This window comes from Cornus florida, unplaced genomic scaffold (genome assembly GCF_030987335.1).
Source record: "Cornus florida cultivar Cherokee Brave unplaced genomic scaffold, ASM3098733v1 CherokeeBrave_3.0.0_Hap2_Chr07, whole genome shotgun sequence".
NCBI lineage: Eukaryota > Viridiplantae > Streptophyta > Magnoliopsida > Cornales > Cornaceae > Cornus > Cornus florida.
In genome coordinates, this window is record NW_026775577.1 from 15,061,793 (window position 1) to 15,081,123 (window position 19,331).

The 19,331-nt window shown below is 35.7% G+C and overlaps 3 protein-coding genes across 4 annotated transcripts; all 3 read left to right on the forward strand.

Annotated features, from left to right (window-relative positions):
• Positions 1-483: 483 nt before the first annotated feature.
• On the forward strand, positions 484-1,949 carry LOC132266526 (endochitinase-like). 2 transcript variants are annotated; one of them, XM_059767417.1, is made up of 4 exons: positions 484-984; positions 1,095-1,242; positions 1,465-1,604; positions 1,836-1,949. In XM_059767417.1, exons 1-4 carry the CDS (start codon positions 510-512, stop codon positions 1,838-1,840), a joined length of 768 nt encoding a protein of 255 aa, XP_059623400.1. In that variant the 5' UTR covers positions 484-509; the 3' UTR covers positions 1,841-1,949. The 2 variants fall into 2 exon arrangements, with proteins under 2 accessions (XP_059623400.1, XP_059623399.1); XM_059767416.1 differs by lacking the exon at positions 1,836-1,949 and having other exon boundaries at positions 1,465-1,620.
• LOC132266527 (serpin-ZXA-like) lies at positions 1,943-2,763 on the forward strand. The gene has a single exon (XM_059767418.1). It carries the CDS (start codon positions 1,945-1,947, stop codon positions 2,605-2,607), a length of 663 nt encoding a protein of 220 aa, XP_059623401.1. The 5' UTR covers positions 1,943-1,944; the 3' UTR covers positions 2,608-2,763.
• Positions 2,764-17,508: 14,745 nt separating this feature from the next.
• Positions 17,509-19,023, forward strand: LOC132266523 (endochitinase-like). The gene is made up of 3 exons (XM_059767413.1): positions 17,509-17,981; positions 18,098-18,245; positions 18,460-19,023. Exons 1-3 carry the CDS (start codon positions 17,537-17,539, stop codon positions 18,866-18,868), a joined length of 1,002 nt encoding a protein of 333 aa, XP_059623396.1. The 5' UTR covers positions 17,509-17,536; the 3' UTR covers positions 18,869-19,023.
• The last annotated feature ends 308 nt before the right edge of the window (positions 19,024-19,331 follow it).

Genomic DNA, 19,331 nt, shown 5'->3' on the forward strand with positions numbered 1-19,331 from the left:
GTTTTGACACTAAAATTTGTCGATATATAATATTATATCTTACTGTAAGATTATTAATTAATTGTTCGGAGTTACGGCTTAGTTCGTTATTAAAGAATCTCGACATTGAACTTGATCTCAACAAAATTTACTATCATGAATCGAAATATTTATATCTAACTATATTTATTTATGCATTATAGGTATGTGAAAATAATGAAATTCTAAGATTTGAAATTCATATTTATTTGTGATGAATACTTGACTCTAATTATTAGAGCTTACACTTGCAACTTAGACCAATCAATTCATACAATGATAAGTATGTTCTTAGTAATTTGAAGATAGGTCCTTCCCACAATACCTCTAAAATCATATGATCCACTATTGAGAAGCCAGCCAACCATTATTGACTAGAAGACAAATATTTTGAAAACATTTTAAATGCATATGTTCTCAGTGAGACACAATACATGCCTTTATATATACCCTTATAGTCTCATTGCCTTGACACATAGTAAAAATTAAAGATGAGGTTTTGGACTCTCATTCTCTTTGCCTTAGCCTCATTATTAGCTATATCAGCTCAACAATGTGGTACACAAGCAGGGGGTGCTCTATGCCCAAATGGGCTATGCTGCAGTCAATGGGGTTATTGTGGCACCACACTGCCTTACTGCAGAGATGGTTGCCAGAGCCAATGCACTGGTGGTCCAACTCCAAGTCCTCCCCCTCCCCCTCCCCCTCCAACTCCAAGTCCCCCCACTCCAACCCCTACCCCCTGTGGTAGCGATGTCGACATTAGCTGCATCATCACCCCATCTCTTTTTGACGAAATGCTTGCATACCGGAACGATGCTAGATGTCCAAGTAATGGTTTCTACCAATACGATGCTTTCATCACTGCTGCGAAATCTTTTGATGGATTTGGCACAACCGGAGATGTTGATACTCGAAAAAGGGAGCTTGTAGCATTCTTGGCTCAAACATCTCATGAAACAACAGGTTAATTAGTTTAAATCTTAACCCTCAAGTTCTTTACTATGATTATAATTACTAAGGTCTTGTACATTTTTTTTTGTTGGTTACACAGAGCCTAATTGTTTTTGGTGCAGGTGGGTGGGCTACTGCACCAGGTGGTCCATATGCATGGGGATATTGCTTCATTGAGGAAGTAGGGACACCGCACTATCCCTGTGCTGAGAGCTATCCATGCAATCCCAATAAAGAGTATTATGGTCGAGGACCCATCCAACTCACTCAGTATGTCTCTGAGAGTTCTCTACCCAGCCTGGCACATTAATTCGATAATGATGATCATTTTATTTTGACACCAAAAAAAAAACAATATTTTTTAATTTTATTAGATTTAATTTTCAGAAAACATTGTTTTATGAAAACAAACTTCTTGTACGTTCATTAGTATGTTACTTTATACTTACAAATAGGTCAGTTATTATACACTTTATTTATTTATTTTTTCAGCAACTACAACTATGCCCAAGCGGGTGAAGCCATTGGTGAGGATCTCATAAACAACCCGGAACTGGTAGCCAACAACGCAATCCTATCATTCAGGACTGCCATCTGGTTTTGGTCTGATTTACTGATTCCTCATCCTAATGGTTGGTTTTAGTTTTCTGGGACTGAGGATGATGATTTCCAATTAACAAACACTTGTTCTTTTTGTTTTCATATTCAGCATATATCAAATGACCTTAATAAAATAAAAAAATCGCAAAATAATATAATTTTCGAATTTGACACAAGAAATTATGTATGATTGATAATTGTTACCTGGTTCTAGTGATATTTATATCCAACTATCAATTTTTTTTTTTTTTTGGAATGGTAAGGCTGATGAAGTTAAGGATGAAGTGAATACATGGGCGGAAAACGCAACCAAAGGGCTCATCAAGGATCTTGTAAGCAATCTTGCTGAAGATACAATAATTGTGCTAGCAAATGCGCTCTACTTCAAAGGAAATTGGGAGAAAAAGTTTAATGCATCACAGACGAGACAGAGATTTTCACCTACTCAATGGAGAAAAAGTTTCAACCCCTTTTATGACCTCTATGAATTACCAATTTTTCGGATCCTTTGATGGTTTCAAACTTGTCAAGATCCCGTATCAAAAGGGCGAAGATGGAAGGCAGTTCTCAATGTCAATATTTCTTCCCAACGAGAGAGATGGGCTGCAGAGTTTGATACAACAGTTTGAGTCTAATAATTGGTTCTTGCATCATCTTTCCGAGCTACGAAAAGTTGAACTTGATGCTTTCTGGATTCCAAAATTTAAGTTCCCACACAAAATGGATGCTAAAAAAACCATCAAAGAATTGGGATTGACAAGGCCTTTCAAATATCATGAGGAGCTCACAGTAATCTCCAACACCAAGGGACTTGTTTTCTCAGAGATTTTTCAAACATGTTACATAGAAGTCAACGAGGAAGGTACAGAGGCTGCAGCTGCTGCATATATGGGTAAATTGTTGTGCCGTTCTGGTTATATGGCTCCAAAGCCAACCTTTGTGGCCGATCATCCTTTCATCTTCATGAGTAGGGAAGAATCATTTGGGGTTGTGTTATTCACTGGAGCTGTCATCAATCCTCTCTTGAAAGGCTGATTCACTCATCGCAGAATGGTGAAATTGATGCTGCATACTGGAGGATTTCAAAGTTTTCTTCTTCTTCTTTGGTAAATAAGATTTCAAAAAAGTTAGCAAGTTGCAGATTCATACACTCATAATATTGTTCTTAACAAGGCTGCTGCTTTTTTTTTTTTTGGTTATTGTTGTTGTTGTTGTTGTTGTCAAACAAAGGTACATTAAGAAGGATTACAATCCACATAAACTGCCCGGAGCATGTTGACTTTTGCTTTGATACCACTTTCTGACTTTACTCTGATACCACTTTGTTAGAAATAGTGGCGTAGAAACACATACAACACTATAATATTTGGAAGAGAATGATATGGAGGAATACTTGGAAAATTATTTTTATTCCACTTCTAATTCATATTCTAAAATGACTAAAGTACATGATTATATAGGTCTCACATATGTATGCATAACCATGACATTTAAAAGCCTAATTACATCCATTATTCCTACTAACATAACCATTAGTTGCATAACTCCCACTAACATAGTATTTAGGAGACTTAATTTACATACCTCTTAGTCTTACATAACCTTCTCCATCAAGACCATTTACTACCCCACTAACATGAAATGCACACATGCATCATGTATACCAAATACTTGAAAATACTAATTACAACTAAAATTCTAAAATCAAGTTTATTTTCAACACCCCCCTTTAAACTTGATTTTGTGACTTGAAAGTAAACTTCTTATTGATCTTGGAGGTTCGATCAAAAGTTTGTTACTTTGTCTTGATTTCCACCTCCTTCAATTGCAACAATCTTCTTGGCCATTTTTATTGATGTATATGGTTTGTAAAAAATCTTCAAATGCTTGTTTGATGTCTTCACATAATTATATATTATCCTCTTTATATAAACGCACCATCTATCTTTTTTCTTTTTGAATCTTTTATGACTCTTCAACTTCACATATGCTTCTTTTTTAGAGTCAAAAAATAACTCCATATTCACCCAACCTGTGTCAATTACAAAACTCTCCAAACCATTTTTCAAAAAATAATTTGAGAAATTATTATCATCTTGAGCTTCAATCTCATACTTCGTTGGAATAACTTTCTCCAAGAAAAGTTCATCATTCTCCACAATATGAATACAATTATCATAATATTTGATTTTGCTTTCCAATTGAGATGAATATGAAAAAATTAAAATTTTATCAAATAAGTTATATCTAACTTCTTTAAAATTGAAATTTGGAACTATACTTGAAATTGTTAACTCACCAATTTCATCAACTTTTGCCTCTTCTTTAGCACTTTCTTCTTCTTTAATTTCTCTTTTCACTTCAATCTCATCCACTTTTTCAATCTCTTCCTTATTCTCTATTTCACTTTGGCCATCAACTTTTAAATCTTCAATTTCTTCAACTTCATTTGTGTTGTACGCCTCTTCATTCTCCACAAATTTCTCCTCAAGACTTTTATAATCAGCCTTCGTAAACTCATCATCCTCAATGCATTATACCCAATACTCCATGGGTCGTGATTCACTTCTATGATTGGAAACGATGGTCTCGATCATCTTCCAAACACAACTTGGAGTTTTGGACTCTCCAAAATACCCCCAAATTTCTTGATGTATTGCTTTCTGCAACACTACCAATACCTTTTCTTCTTTATTTTCTCGAAGCTTGTTAGACATGCCATTCTTTAGCTTTAATCCAACAACATCTCACAAATCACATGTTTTGAGGTATGAAGTTATGATGATTCTCATTCTTCTGTAATTAGAGAACATCATCTTCTCACTATGAAAATACATTTTCTCCCTTTCATCATCATCAAGGAGAAACATGTTTTTCTCAAATGTTAAACCTTTTAGGATCAACTTCGTCAGGCCTTCAGGATCATCTAGGCTCTGAATATGAAATCTGGCTCTGATATGTTGAAACCTAGCTCTAATACCACTTTGTTGGCTTTTGCTCTGATACCACTTTATGACTTTACTCTAATACTATTTTGTTGGAAATAGTGGCGTAGATACACACATAACACTATAATATTTTGGAAGAGAATGATATGGAGGAATACTTGAAAAATTATTTTTATTCCACTTCTAATTCATATTCTAAAATGACTAAAGTACATGATTATATAAGCCTCACATATGTATGCATAACCATGACATTTAAAAGCCTAATTACATCCATTATTCCCACTAACATAACCATTAGTAGCATAACTCCCACTAACATAGTATTTAGGAGACTTAATTCCCATACCTCTTAGTCTTACATAACTTTCTCCATCAAGACCATTTACTACCCCACTAACATGAAATGCACACATGCATCATGTATACCAAATACTTGAAAATACTAATTACAACTAAAATTCTAAAATCAAGTTTATTTTCAATAGAGCACTGCATCAGGCAAACAATCTAAAACAAGTCCTGCCCAAAACATTTGTGGGACAACGATGCAAGCCCATGAGCAACCCGATTTCCTTAACGATGTACATGGAAAAATTTCACAAGAAAAAAATTTAGAGGGCTCCGAAATGATATCAAAGAGGATGGGAGATAAATTTAGAGGCTTAAAACACTTAGACCTTTAATTGGTTGCGCTTGGTCATTCTCTATTTCTCTTTCCCTTCTAAAATAAGGTATGATGCACATCTTCAATCTCCCATTTAAAATTCAGAAAAGGATGGAAGCAAGAGAGGTACAGTTGGCAGCTAGGTATTAATGCTCTTTTATTTATTTATTTAGTTGTCTTTTACACTTTACATGCATGGTCCGCTACTGTGAAGCCGGCCAACCATTCTTGAAGATAAATATCGAACCATTCTTCAATTGACGACAACAAATATTTTGAAAACGTTTTAAATACGTGTAATACCCCATAAATTATTATTATTAGATATATATATATATATATATATATATATTTATGGACGCATATTGTTATATAGGAGTTATCTTTTAAAACAAAAAAAAAAGAAGATAAATAGGTGATTGCATTTAAAAGGGGATAACAGAGTTATCATTGAATTTATTTTGAAAATTAAAAGAGGTCTTATTGAACTCAACTATTGGATATATATATGGATATATCTAGACTTAGTTGTGTATTCAGTTTTTTTTTATCTACGTTGCTATCCCGAGGATTATTCGTTGTGGTGGAACAAAGAAAAGCTCAAGTGGTGATTGCAATTCAGGCAAGTTAATTCTTGCTTATAACTCTGTATTTATTTATGTTTTAATGGTTAGATTATTAAATATGATTTAATTGTAGAACTCATGATAATTATTTCTAATTGGAGATATGTAGATTATACAAGGAGTTATTGAATGATTAGGAATTTTATTTGATTCATTATTTCTTTTTGTTTAATTGGAGTTGCAGAGTGACATAGATTTATACTGATGGATTGTGGGGTTATATAAAGGAAATTTAGTAATTGGGGTTAATGATAGTTTTTGTTTTTAGTGTTAATTTAGTAAAGGAGATATGAAAGAATAAGACAAGGAATCCGTAGAAGCCTGGAAGGTGGAGAAAAGAATTGGAATAAATAATGGTAATGATGATGTGGTGGGATCCAGTAAAGTTTAGCAAAAAATCCAAACCTTTGGCTTTGGCTGCATGAGAGTTTTTTTATTAGGTAATCAGATGCAATACTGGCTACGGTGACTAGAATCATAAATTCAAAACAGAAGAACTGGCTTACGAAGTAGGGACTTCTTTGGGAATACGAAAAAGATCCAGAACAATGAAATCGATTAGTAACAGTAATTTAATACAAAACAATAAGAAATAGGTTGTTACAGTTGACGTTATGTTTGACTGGGATTCATGGATTTGGTTTCAATTGTTTATTTATGGAGTATTATATATAATTAATGGCAGAATAATTTTGAATGATATTGAGGTTGAAATTTAGAGTATAGTTTTGTAATTTATTCTAATTAGGACTATGCGTTGGTATTAATTAATTAATTAATTAATTAGTGAATGATTAATTAAGGTGTTGGATAAACTCATGATATTATGAGTAAAAGTTGATTAAGTATATTTAGTGTTTAATTAAAGAGATTAAACTAGTTGGAGCGGTAGTCTGGGACTTACCCAATGATAAGTTTGTTGAGTGCAGTTAGGGACTGTCTCCAGGAGTGAAATACTCTTTTGTTATGGCCATTGGGCTAAAGGTACCCTTATTATGTGGACGTGGTCAGGGGCCATCTAGGTGAGTAGACGTACAACCCAGTCACATGTGTGTATTTGGTAGTCAGGGACTATGCAATTCACACCATTTATTCGGAGTGGAGCCAGGGGCTCATGTGAGGTATTGGCATTAGAACGCCAACTGGTTGAGGGGAGCCAGGGGCTCATGTGAGGTAAGTGAAATTTTAGTAATTTAAATTCTAGATGTGTTACAGGTTCATAGTTTGAGTTAAAGTTATAGAATGACAATAACTAGTAAATCTTTTCGAGGTCACTTATTTAAGTACATATATACGGATTATAAGTAAGGATTGACTTGCTGAACGATGATAGTATTTAGCAATTTCTTGCTGAGCTTGTGAGCTCACCCCTTTATTACTTTCAGGTGCACATAGATTTAGCTTGCAAAGGAGGCTCAAGGGGAGATGGAGATTTTCGAATTTCTACATTATGATTTTATTATTGTTTCCGAGCAAACATTTTGTAATAAGATTCATTTTGTTGTTGAAATTTTTATTAGTTGGGGATGTGATAAATTTCCTTTGGATTTATGAATTTTTAAATAAAATGTATTCTTACGGATTTAATCATGGTTTTGGTGGATGTATGATGTGAGTCACGCACCAGATCTTAGTATAAGACAATAGTTCTTGTATTAGAATTTTTTGGGGCGTGACAATACGTATTCCCTGAACTTGCCCTGTTCTCTACAAATATTTATCCCTGTCGTTTTCATGCATTTAAAAAATATATATGATTCATATCTTCAATTTGGTATTTCATCTTGAGTCTTAAAAATTAAACTGACAATTCTAATTCGATCGAATTTGTTTTAATATCAAAATTTGTCAATATATAATAAGATTAATTTTACTGATATCTGCTTAAATTTTGTTAAATATCACAGTAAAATACTGTCAGTGACAATATTAAAAAAGTAAGAAAAGACAAATTTATCTCTAATTTTTTAATATATTTTATTCAAAAATACCAACCATCTAAAACGACTATTTTACCTTCATTCAATCCTCTAACCTACCCACTCCCCCTCTCTCATGCATGCAACAATCATTTGGAACTATTAGGCAGTGTTTTGTATATAACCGGGATATTGCTTTTTCACGCACTATGCATGTGAACTGTTAGGTGGATATTATCAGGTTGCCACGAATATATAAGTATTATTGTTAATCAAAAATAATAAATAATGTATCATATACTATAGTATAATTTTTTTAAATATTATTTGTAAATATAATATTTATTATAATAATCTATATAATATCAAGAAAATAAAACTATAAAAGAACCTGATAAAGTCGAGGCTAGAATTTAATTCTATAGCCTTAAGACAGATACGCCCCGCTACGGTGCTAACGGACTCTTCGGCGTCTATCTCCCAGGATACAACGACTTTTCTTCCTTTGGTAGTAGCACTTCAAACCAATGGAATAGGCGAACCGACTCGGTGTAGCACTCTCTGTTGAACTCAGACTCGGAGACCAGGATTGAATCCTAACTCGGAGACCAAGATTGAACCTAAACTTGGAAACCAAGGTTCGAACCCAATCCAAACCAGTTTAGGTTGAACCCAAACCAGTGGCTGAACCGAACAAAGAAGAATTAGAAGAAGAAATTCAGAAGAAGAGAAGAAGATTTCTGAATTTGGTGTGAATTGAAATGAACCCAATGATGGGTATTTATAGGCTTGTTGGTGCCTATTCTGAATGGGTGCACCCATAGTCCGAATGGGTGCAACCATTGTTGACCAATGGTTTTTAATTTGTAAAGGGTGCAACCCTTGGTTCAAAAAAACAGTTTTTTATTTGAATTTAAACCCAAAACAGATTAAGCCCAGCAAGCAAGCTTCGGCAGCCCAGCCCAGCGTGCTCCACCCGCAAGCCCACTTAAATAAGTCCAGTAAATAGGCCCATTTTGATAAGTCCAGCAACAAAATAAAATTACCACACAGGCCCATCCTAACTTTGGGTAAAAAAGTTAAACCCATTTCACAATCAAGCCCCGCCCCGCCCTAGCCCGGACCGGACCGGGCGGGCGGCGCGCGCGTGTGGTAGTTGGTTCGGATCCAGGCTAGCCTAGGTCCTCCCCCTCTTAAAAACTTGGGTGCCCTTGGGCCCAAACCCAAATCCCATACTAGACATATATATACTCAAGGTTGCTTTGCTACTTTTCCGATGTGGGACAAGCATTTCCCACTTTATTCACACCCATTTAGGCTTTATAAATCACTTACTTTGGAGCCAATTTCTCATTCACCCGGAAACGGATTTGAGAAAATAAATATACCATGTTCATCTCCTCGCAGAGAGGAACGCGCTCATCAATAGATTCGCAAAAAATTCTTAGCGGAATCTTTTTAAAAATCCTTCCAAAGTTTGTGTTTTCTAATGCCGTTTCCAACAATCCCCCACATGAATGAAAATTTTCGCAGATTACAAAGGAGAAGATACAGACACTATAGAGAGTACTATTGGAAAGTTACTGCATCGGGATAGGTAGCTTTTGGCCTTGAACCTTCCCTAGTGTATTACTATCGGATTTACTAGCTAACCAGTGAACATTATGTCTTGAACTGTTCAGCCGTTGATGTAAACCAAGACAATAGCAAACACACAATTCCTTCCCACACAAAGTCGGTTCTCACGGTTGTGTTCATATGGCCCTGAACAACGCCTGGTATTTCATGAGCGCTCTAGAAAACTTAGCCTTAGAAGTTCTCATAGAAGCGGCCCCACTTCACACTCATATAGGTGACTTCTTATTAAGAGTATCCTACCATACCCCACTTGAATTTTCAAGGTATAAGAGTCATTAAAAGCATAGCTTATCCTATTCATCGCTGTAGGTAACACTGTCTCATCATAGAAATGGGTAGAAGATTGAATCTTCCCAGTGCTTCTGGTGAGCCATTCAGAATTTCTGTTGTCCCTTTGAACCTAAATCTTGGGATCTCCAGTCAATTAGGTTGGGTTTCCATTAAGATGACTCGTTAGCTTTCGGCTTTAATCCCATTCCCCTCGATGAACTATATACTTGCTCTCTTGTCAAACCTTTTGTAAACGGATCCGCTAAATTATCTTTTGACCTGATATAATCTATTGAGATTATCCCACTTGAGAGCAATTGTCTAACGGTATTATGTCGTCGACGTATATGTCGAGACTTACCGTTGTACATATTACTTTGTGCCCTTCCAATTGCTGATTGACTATCACAATGTATACATATAGCGGGCACCGGTTTAGGCCAATTTGGAATATCTTCTAAGAAATTACGAAGCCACTCAGCTTCTTCACCTGCTTTATCCAAAGCAATAAATTCAGATTCCATAGTGGATCTGGCAATACAAGTTTGTTTTGAAGATTTCCAAGATATGGCACCTCCTCCAATAGTAAAGACATAGCCACTTGTGGATTTAGAATCCTTAGTATCTGATATCCAATTAGCATCACTGTATCCTTCAAGTACTGCTGGATATCTAGAATAATGTAATCCATAACTTATAGTATATTTTAAATACCTTAGAACCCTAATTATTGCAGTCCAATGGTTCTTTCCTGGATTACTAGTATATCTACTCAATTTATTAACTGAGTATGCTATGTCTGGGCGTGTGCAATTCGTCAAATACATTAAGCTTCCTATAATGCGAGAATACTCAAGTTGTGATATGCTAGGACCAGTATTTTTCGATAAATGAAGATTTACATCAACAGGAGTCTTTACAAGACTACTATCCCCTTTATTAAACTTTTCTAATATTTTCTCAATATAGTGAGATTGAGATAATACTAGACCATCTGATGTTCTAGAAATCTTAATTCCTAGTATGACATCTGCTATGCCTAAATCTTTCATATCAAAATTTTTGGTCAACATCTTTTTAGTAGTTTTGATTATAACATCATTACTACCCATTATAAGCATATCATCCACATATAGGCACACAATGACATATCCATTTTGAGTGTTTTTCACATACACACATTTATCACACTCATTAATTTTAAAACCATTTGACAACATCACTTTGTCAAATTTTTCATGCCATTGTTTAGGTGCTTGTTTTAATCCATATAAGGATTTTACAAGTTTGCACACCTTCTTTTCTTTCCCTGGAACTATAAACCCTTCAGGTTGTTCCATATAGATTTCTTCCTCTAATTCACCATTTAAAAAGGCAGTCTTAACATCCATTTGATGTATTTCTAAGTTTTGCAGTGCTGCAATAGCTAGTAACAATCTAATGGATGTTATTCTTGTGACTGGTGAATATGTATCAAAATAATCCAGGCCTTCTTTTTGCCTATATCCCTTAGCAACAAGTCGGGCTTTATATTTTTCAATTGAACCATCAGGCTTCATCTTCCTCTTGAAAATCCACTTATACCCTAAAGGTTTAGTACCAGGAGGAAGATCCACCAACTCCCAAGTATGATTTTGCATGATGGATTCAATTTCACTATTTATGGCTTCTTTCCATAAATTAGCTTCAGGAGAAGACATAGCTTCCTTGTAGCTTTGTGGCTCATTCTCCAATATATATGTCAGAAAGTCAGGACCGAATGACTTAGACGTTCTAGCTCTTTTGCTACGTCTAGGTTCTTCCTCATTTTCATCATCTATAGACTCTTGGTCTATATTCTCTTGTATATTGCTATTAGCAGTATCATAATTTCTTTTAAGAGGATTTTTGCAAGGAAATATATCCTCAAAGAAATAAGCATTCCTTGACTCAATAATTGTATTGACATGGATATCAGGAATGTCTGATTTATGCACAAGAAAACGATATGCACTACTATTCTGTGCATAGCCTATGAAAATACCATCAAAGGTTTTTGGTCCTATCTTAACTTTCTTAGGAGTAGGAACCGCAACCTTAGCTAAACACCCCCATACTTTTAAGAATTTATAGGAAGGTTTTTGACCTTTCCATAATTCATAAGGTGTCACCTTTGATTTCTTTTGAGGTACCTTGTTGAGAACATAATTAGCAGAGAGCAAAGCTTCCCCCCACAAATTCTGGGTTAAACCAGAACTTATCAACATAGCATTCATCATTTCTTTTAAGGTACGATTTTTGCGTTCAGCAACACCGTTCTGTTGAGGTGAATAAGGAGCGGTAGTTTGGTGAATAATACCATGTTCTGAACAAATGTCAGCGAATGGTATTTCGTATTCACCACCTCTATCACTTCTAAACATCTTTATCTTTTTTCCAAGTTGATTCTCAACCTCATTCTTGTAATGTTTAAACATTTCCAAGGCTTCATCTTTACTTCTTAACAAGTATACATAACAATATCTTGTGCAGTCATCAATAAAAGTAACGAAATACTTTTTCCCACCTCTAGTTGGCACAGATTTAAAGTCACAGATATCACTGTGAATTAATGCTAGAGGTTCAGTACTTCGTTCTATGGAGTGAAATGAGGTTCTAGTCAATTTTGCTTCTACACATGTTTGGCATTTTTGATTTAAATCAATATTAAATTTAGGTATAGATTCCATGTTAATCAATCTACGAATAGTATCATAATTAACATGTCCTAACCTACCATGCCATACATCAGATGAGTCAATAATATAAGCAGAAGAAGCACTAGCTTTATTATTATCATTAATAGCTTTGGGTACAACAGTCATTACATTGAACTTAAATAGTCCATTACTTAGATACCCTTTGCCCACATACACCCCATTCTTAGTCAGCACAAACTTATCAGATACAAAGACCAGCTTGAACCCATTCTTGCTTAGTAGTGACCCAGAGACCAAGTTCTTCCTGATGTCTGGTACATGCAGCACATTATTAAGAGTGAGCTCTTTTCCTGAGGTCATTAGTAGCTTGATCTTTCCTTGTCCTTCAACCTTTGCAGTAGAAGAATTCCCCATGTAGAGTTGTTCTTCATTATTTATAGTTTCATAGGTAGTGAACATCCTCTTTTCAGAGCAAACATGACGAGTAGCTCCTGTGTCCACCCACCATTCTCTGTTGTTGCTTACCAGGTTGATTTCAGAAACCACAGCTGAAAGATTTAACTCTGATACATCAGCTGTCAACTTATCTTCTTCAGCTATGTGCACCTCAGTGGTCTTCTTCTTGGGGTTATGATGTGTTTTGCGGCTACGACAATCTTTAGCTCGGTGTCCTAGCTTGCCGCATATGAAACACTTCCCGGTGAACTTCTTGTAGTTTCCTTGGCTAGGACCTTCTCCAGAGTGCTTCCTCTTCTTATTTTTCTGTCCTGCTTCTACTACATTTGCCTTTGACACTATTGAAGAATTTCCGGCTCTCTTTTCAGATGTACGGTTATCTTCTTCAATTCTCAGCCTGACAATTAAGTCTTCGAGCCCCATTTCCTTGCGCTTATGCTTCAAGTAATTTTTGAAATCTTTCCAAGTAGGTGGCAGCTTTTCAATGATTGAAGCTACTTGAAAGGATTCACTCAATGTCATCTTCTCAGCATGTATCTCATGTAGGATTAGCTGGAGCTCCTGCACTTGGCTCACGACTGTCTTGGAGTCTATCATTTTGAAGTCCAGAAATCGTCCAACCACGAATTTCTTCAATCCAGCATCCTCTGTTTTATACTTTTTGTCTAACGACTCCCAAAGCTCTTTAGCAGTATTTATTGGACTGTACACATTATATAAGGTGTTGTCCAATCCATTGAGGATGTAGTTCTTGCATAGGAAGTCTCCATGCTTCCATGTATCAACAGCTCCAAGCTTGGTAATGTCTGTATCACCCTCATCTAACACTGGAGCAGTCTCAGTCAGATACTTGCTTAGATTCAGAGTTGTAAGGTAGAACATCATTTTCTGTTGCCACCTTTTAAATTCTGTCCCGTTGAATTTTTCGGGCTTCTCCCCATGACTGACGGGAACATTAGGCACGGTAATACTCGTACTTGCCATTTGTCTGTTATATATTGATATACAGACCACGAGTCAAATTATAATTAATTATAAGAAGAATAATAATTAAATAATTATTACTATAGTATAAAGGTATCTGTCTTAAGATTGTTAATCAAAAATAATAAATAATGTATCATATACTATAGTATAATTTTTTTAAATATTATTTGTAAATATAATATTTATTATAATAATCTATATAATATCAAGAAAATAAAACTATAAAAGAACCTGATAAAGTCGAGGCTAGAATTTAATTCTATAGCCTTAAGACAGATACGCCCCGCTACGGTGCTAACGGACTCTTCGGCGTCTATCTCCCAGGATACAACGACTTTTCTTCCTTTGGTAGTAGCACTTCACACCAATGGAATAGGCGAACCGACTCGGTGTAGCACTCTCTGTTGAACTCAGACTCGGAGACCAGGATTGAATCCTAACTCGGAGACCAAGATTGAACCTAAACTTGGAAACCAAGGTTCGAACCCAATCCAAACCAGTTTAGGTTGAACCCAAACCAGTAGCTGAACCGAACAAAGAAGAATTAGAAGAAGAAATTCAGAAGAAGAGAAGAAGATTTCTGAATTTGGTGTGAATTGAAATGAACCCAATGATGGGTATTTATAGGCTTGTTGGTGCCTATTCTGAATGGGTGCACCCATAGTCCGAATGGGTGCAACCATTGTTGACCAATGGTTTTTAATTTGTAAAGGGTGCAACCCTTGGTTCAAAAAAACAGTTTTTTATTTGAATTTAAACCCAAAACAGATTAAGCCCAGCAAGCAAGCTTCGGCAGCCCAGCCCAGCGTGCTCCACCCGCAAGCCCACTTAAATAGGCCCATTTTGATAAGTCCAGCAACAAAATAAAATTACCACACAGGCCCATCCTAACTTTGGGTAAAAAAGTTAAACCCATTTCACAATCAAGCCCCGCCCCGCCCTAGCCCGGACCGGGCGGGCGGCGCGCGCGTGTGGTAGTTGGTTCGGATCCAGGCTAGCCTAGGTCCTCCCCCTCTTAAAAACTTGGGTGCCCTTGGGCCCAAACCCAAATCCCATACTAGACATATATATACTCAAGGTTGCTTTGCTACTTTTCCGATGTGGGACAAGCATTTCCCACTTTATTCACACCCATTTAGGCTTTATAAATCACTTACTTTGGAGCCAATTTCTCATTCACCCGGAAACGGATTTGAGAAAATAAATATACCATGTTCATCTCCTCGCAGAGAGGAACGCGCTCATCAATAGATTCGCAAAAAATTCTTAGCGGAATCTTTTTAAAAATCCTTCCAAAGTTTGTGTTTTCTAATGCCGTTTCCAACAATTATGTCTAATTAAAATTGAAGAAAAGTTCCCTCAAAAAAAAAAAAATTGAAGAAAAAGTATTAATTAATTGATCGAACTTATTTTAACTTCGAAATTTGTCAATATATAAATGTTATATCTCACAACTTGGACCACTGAATTAATATGTATAGTACATTTATAGGTAGGTTTTTAGTAACTTGATGACAGGTCCTTCTAACAATTCATAGTACTGTGCAATGAATTGCATCACCAGAATGACCTCTAAAATCATATAATCCATTATTGAGAAGCCAATGAAGCATTCTTGACTTGAAGAGATTAAATACATGTCCAAAGATTTGTATACTTAAGTTATAGCTTAAGTTCTTAGATTAGATGGATAATTAAGATGGTATCAGAGCCAAATGTCTTGAGTTCAAAATTCACCATCACACTAATTAAAAAATTAAAAAATATACGTTAGACAAAAAAAAAAGCAACACGTGGAGGGACGTGTTGAAAGATATAAATATTAAAATTGTACTCTGTCAAACAGTTTAAGCTTTTGCACTATTGCACAAATGGTTGCCAGAGCCAATGCACTGGTCCCCCCACCCCCCGAGGCGGTGGTGGCGATGACGACATCATCCAAATCAATGGCGACACGCAGATAACAAATCATTCTTGGATGCATATAATATTAACTTTCTTTTTGTTTATATGCCTTTGATCCTAAGCATGCTTTGAAAATTCGTGCATGAATATAAAATTCACTTTTTTTCTTGTTCAAAATGAGATACCTTAAACAGGCCACGTCTATGGAGATGAAACAGCTTCAATTTTTTAGTAGTAGCAGAGGGTAATGTGGCAGTTGTGGAGCAATGCAGGTGAGGCAAAAAGCTAGGGTGGTGACTTATTGACAATTTGTATAACAAATATATAATATAATAATAATAATATTTGTTTATTCACTGGTAAGTAGGTCAACTCTACTGACCGTGGACCAATTATCAATGCATAAATAATTTTGTTCTTAACAAGACCTAAAACGCTTGACCTTTAATTGATTGGGTTCGGTGGCTCTCTATTTTTCTCTCCCTTCTAGAGTCTCTGGGCATAGCGACCTAGACAGTCGCTCGGGCTTCCAAATTAAAAGGACCTCAAAATGTTATATAAATTATATAGTAATTATTTTCTAATATTATTAAAAACTAATCAATTTAGAAATTTAATACTAAGCCTCAAAAAATTTATATCTTAAAATAATTTTTTATTTTCTCTTTTTTTCTCTCTCCTCCTATTTATGTTTTTCAGTTAAACTCTAACAAATACACAATTATTGAGCCCACTCTAGTTTTTTTTAAATACGAAAGAATGGAGGCCGGAGAGGAAGAGTTGGAAGCTAGGTAGTGAGGAGTATTTTGGAATGGGGGGTTCAAATAAAAAAAATAGTAAAATGGTTGTAGTTTTGTGTCTATCACATCTTTTGTACTCTTCCCATTTACTCTGCCTTACTTTATTAATGCTCTTCTATTTTTTGGTCTTTTACACATGATATGCAAGGTCGACTATTGTGAAGCCCAGCCAACGATTCTTAAAATACTTGGAAAACGTTTTAAACAAATATTCTCTTGATTTCGCTTGTACCTTACTAACGTGTCGTTTATATATATATATATATATATATATATATATATATATAAACCCAAAAGATTTGCAACTCTCTCTTGTAATCCATGTTGGATTGATTTTCTTTGCATTCAATTTCATTTGGTTGATATACGTGTGTAACTGTGTATATATATGTGTATATATGTGTGATTGGTGGTGGCCGTGGCCATGGTAATGATGGTGAAAATGGTGATTGATGAGTGCATATGGGTGTGAGACTAGTGGCAATGGATATTTTGGTCACTTAACATGAGTTCTAAGGTAAGTTAAGTCATTTTATACACTAGACAGTTTTTTAACAAGTCAAACAAAAAATCAAAGGAATAACAATGTATTTTTACATATAAAAAGTAGTCTGACACATTTGAAAAGTTATTTTTGAGATATAAATAAAAAACGAAACAAACATTTGTAATATAAGTTATATTAATTTTAAAGAGATATTTTAATATGATATTTAGTCAAATTAAAAATCCCATATAACATTATATTTCACTCACTTGGACCACTCAATTAACATGTGCAGTACATTTGTGGGTAGGTTCATTCATAGTAACTTGAAGACAGGTCCTTTGCATCACGTGAATAACCTCGAAATCAATTGCATCACGTGAATAACCTCGAAATCAATTGCATCACGTGAATAACCTCGAAAATCGTATAATCTATTGTGAAGAAGCCAGCCAACCATTATTGACTTGAAGACAAATATTTTGAAAACCTTTTAAATGCATATGCTGTCAGTGAGACTCAATACATGCCCTTATATAAACCCTTCTAGTCTCATTCCCTTGACACATAGTAAAAAATAAAGATGAGGTTTTGGACTCTCATTCTCTTTGCCTTAGCCTCATTATTAGCTATATCAGCTCAACAATGTGGTAGCCAAGCTGGGGGTGCTCTATGCCCAAATGGGCTATGCTGCAGTGAACATGGTTTTTGTGGCACCACAGATGACTACTGCGGAGATGGTTGCCAGAGCCAATGCACTGGTGGTCCAACTCCAAGTCCACCCCCTCCAACCCCCCCTACCCCCTGTGGTGGTGATGACGACATTAGCTGCATCATCACCCAATCTCTTTTTGACGAAATGCTTGCATACCGGAACGATGCTAGATGTCCGAGTAATGGATTCTACCAATACGATGCTTTCATCACTGCTGCGAAATCTTTTGATGGATTTGGCACAACCGGAGATGTTGATACACGAAAAAGGGAGCTTGTAGCTTTCTTGGGTCAAACATCTCATGAAACATCAGGTTAATTAGTTTAAATCACAACCCTTAAGTTGTTTAATATGATTAAGATTACTAAGCTCTTGTACATTTTTTTTTTCTCGTTACTTACACATAGAGCCTAATTGTTTCTTGTGCAGGTGGGTGGGATGATGCACCAGGTGGTCGATATGCATGGGGATATTGCTTCATTGAGGAAGTAGGGACACCGCACTATCCCTGTGATCCGAGCTGGCCATGCAATCCCAATAAAGAGTACTATGGTCGAGGACCCATCCAACTCACTCAGTACGTCTCCGAGTTCTCTAGCCAGCCTGGCACATTAATTCGACAATGATGATCATTTTCTTTTGACACTAAAAACAAAAAAAAAAACACAATATTTTTTACTTTATTTGATTTAATTTTCAGAAAACATTGTTCTATGAAAACAAACTTCTTGTACTTCCATACAAATAGGTCAGTTATTATATACTTTCTTATTTTTTATTTTTAATTTCAGCAACTACAACTATGCACAAGCGGGTGAAGCCATTGGTGAGGATCTCATAAACAACCCGGAACTTGTAGCCAACAACGCAATCATATCATTCACGACTGCCATCTGGTTTTGGATGACACCACAGTATAACAAACCCTCAAGCCACGATGTCATCACCGGAATATGGATACCGTCGAACGCAGACATAGCAGCAAATCGGGTCCCGGGTTACGGTGTGATCACCAACATAATCAATGGTGGGCTGGAGTGTGGCCATGGTCCAGATGATAGGGTGGAAAATCGGATTGGATTCTACAAGAGGTACTGTGACATAGTTGGGTTGAGCTATGGGGACAACTTGGATTGCAACAATCAAACGCCTTTTAGTTTGGGGTATGGAATTGATTACAAGAGTATTAGTAATATTTGAGTGCGTAAAATGATGGGATAGACCATCCTATGCAACTATCTAAATAAAGAGAACGACTGCTTATTGTGTTCTCGTAATGAAATCTATGTACTCTATGGAGCATTTGTATATTTTTATTTTAATCTATGAACTTGTAAAAATACATACCTTCTTGATGTCACTGTTGTATCATCTAGTTCACTTATCTTCCCAACAAATCCAAAATATAGATTAATTTGAACTATAATATGCGGAGCTAATTTTGGTGATCAAAACGAGACGGGATCGAGTTGTAATTATTGTTCATCATCAAGCCTCGGTCTAGGAAGTGGAAGTTTCAAGTAAAGTGACTTGCCACATTTTTGGTTTGACAATGAACAACTATTAGACACGGTAAGTGTGTGAGAATCACTTAAAATACGGTTACAAGTTGGTATTCTACTATTAGGATTTTTCAGCACTCCAACCGGTTGGTAGTTATTAT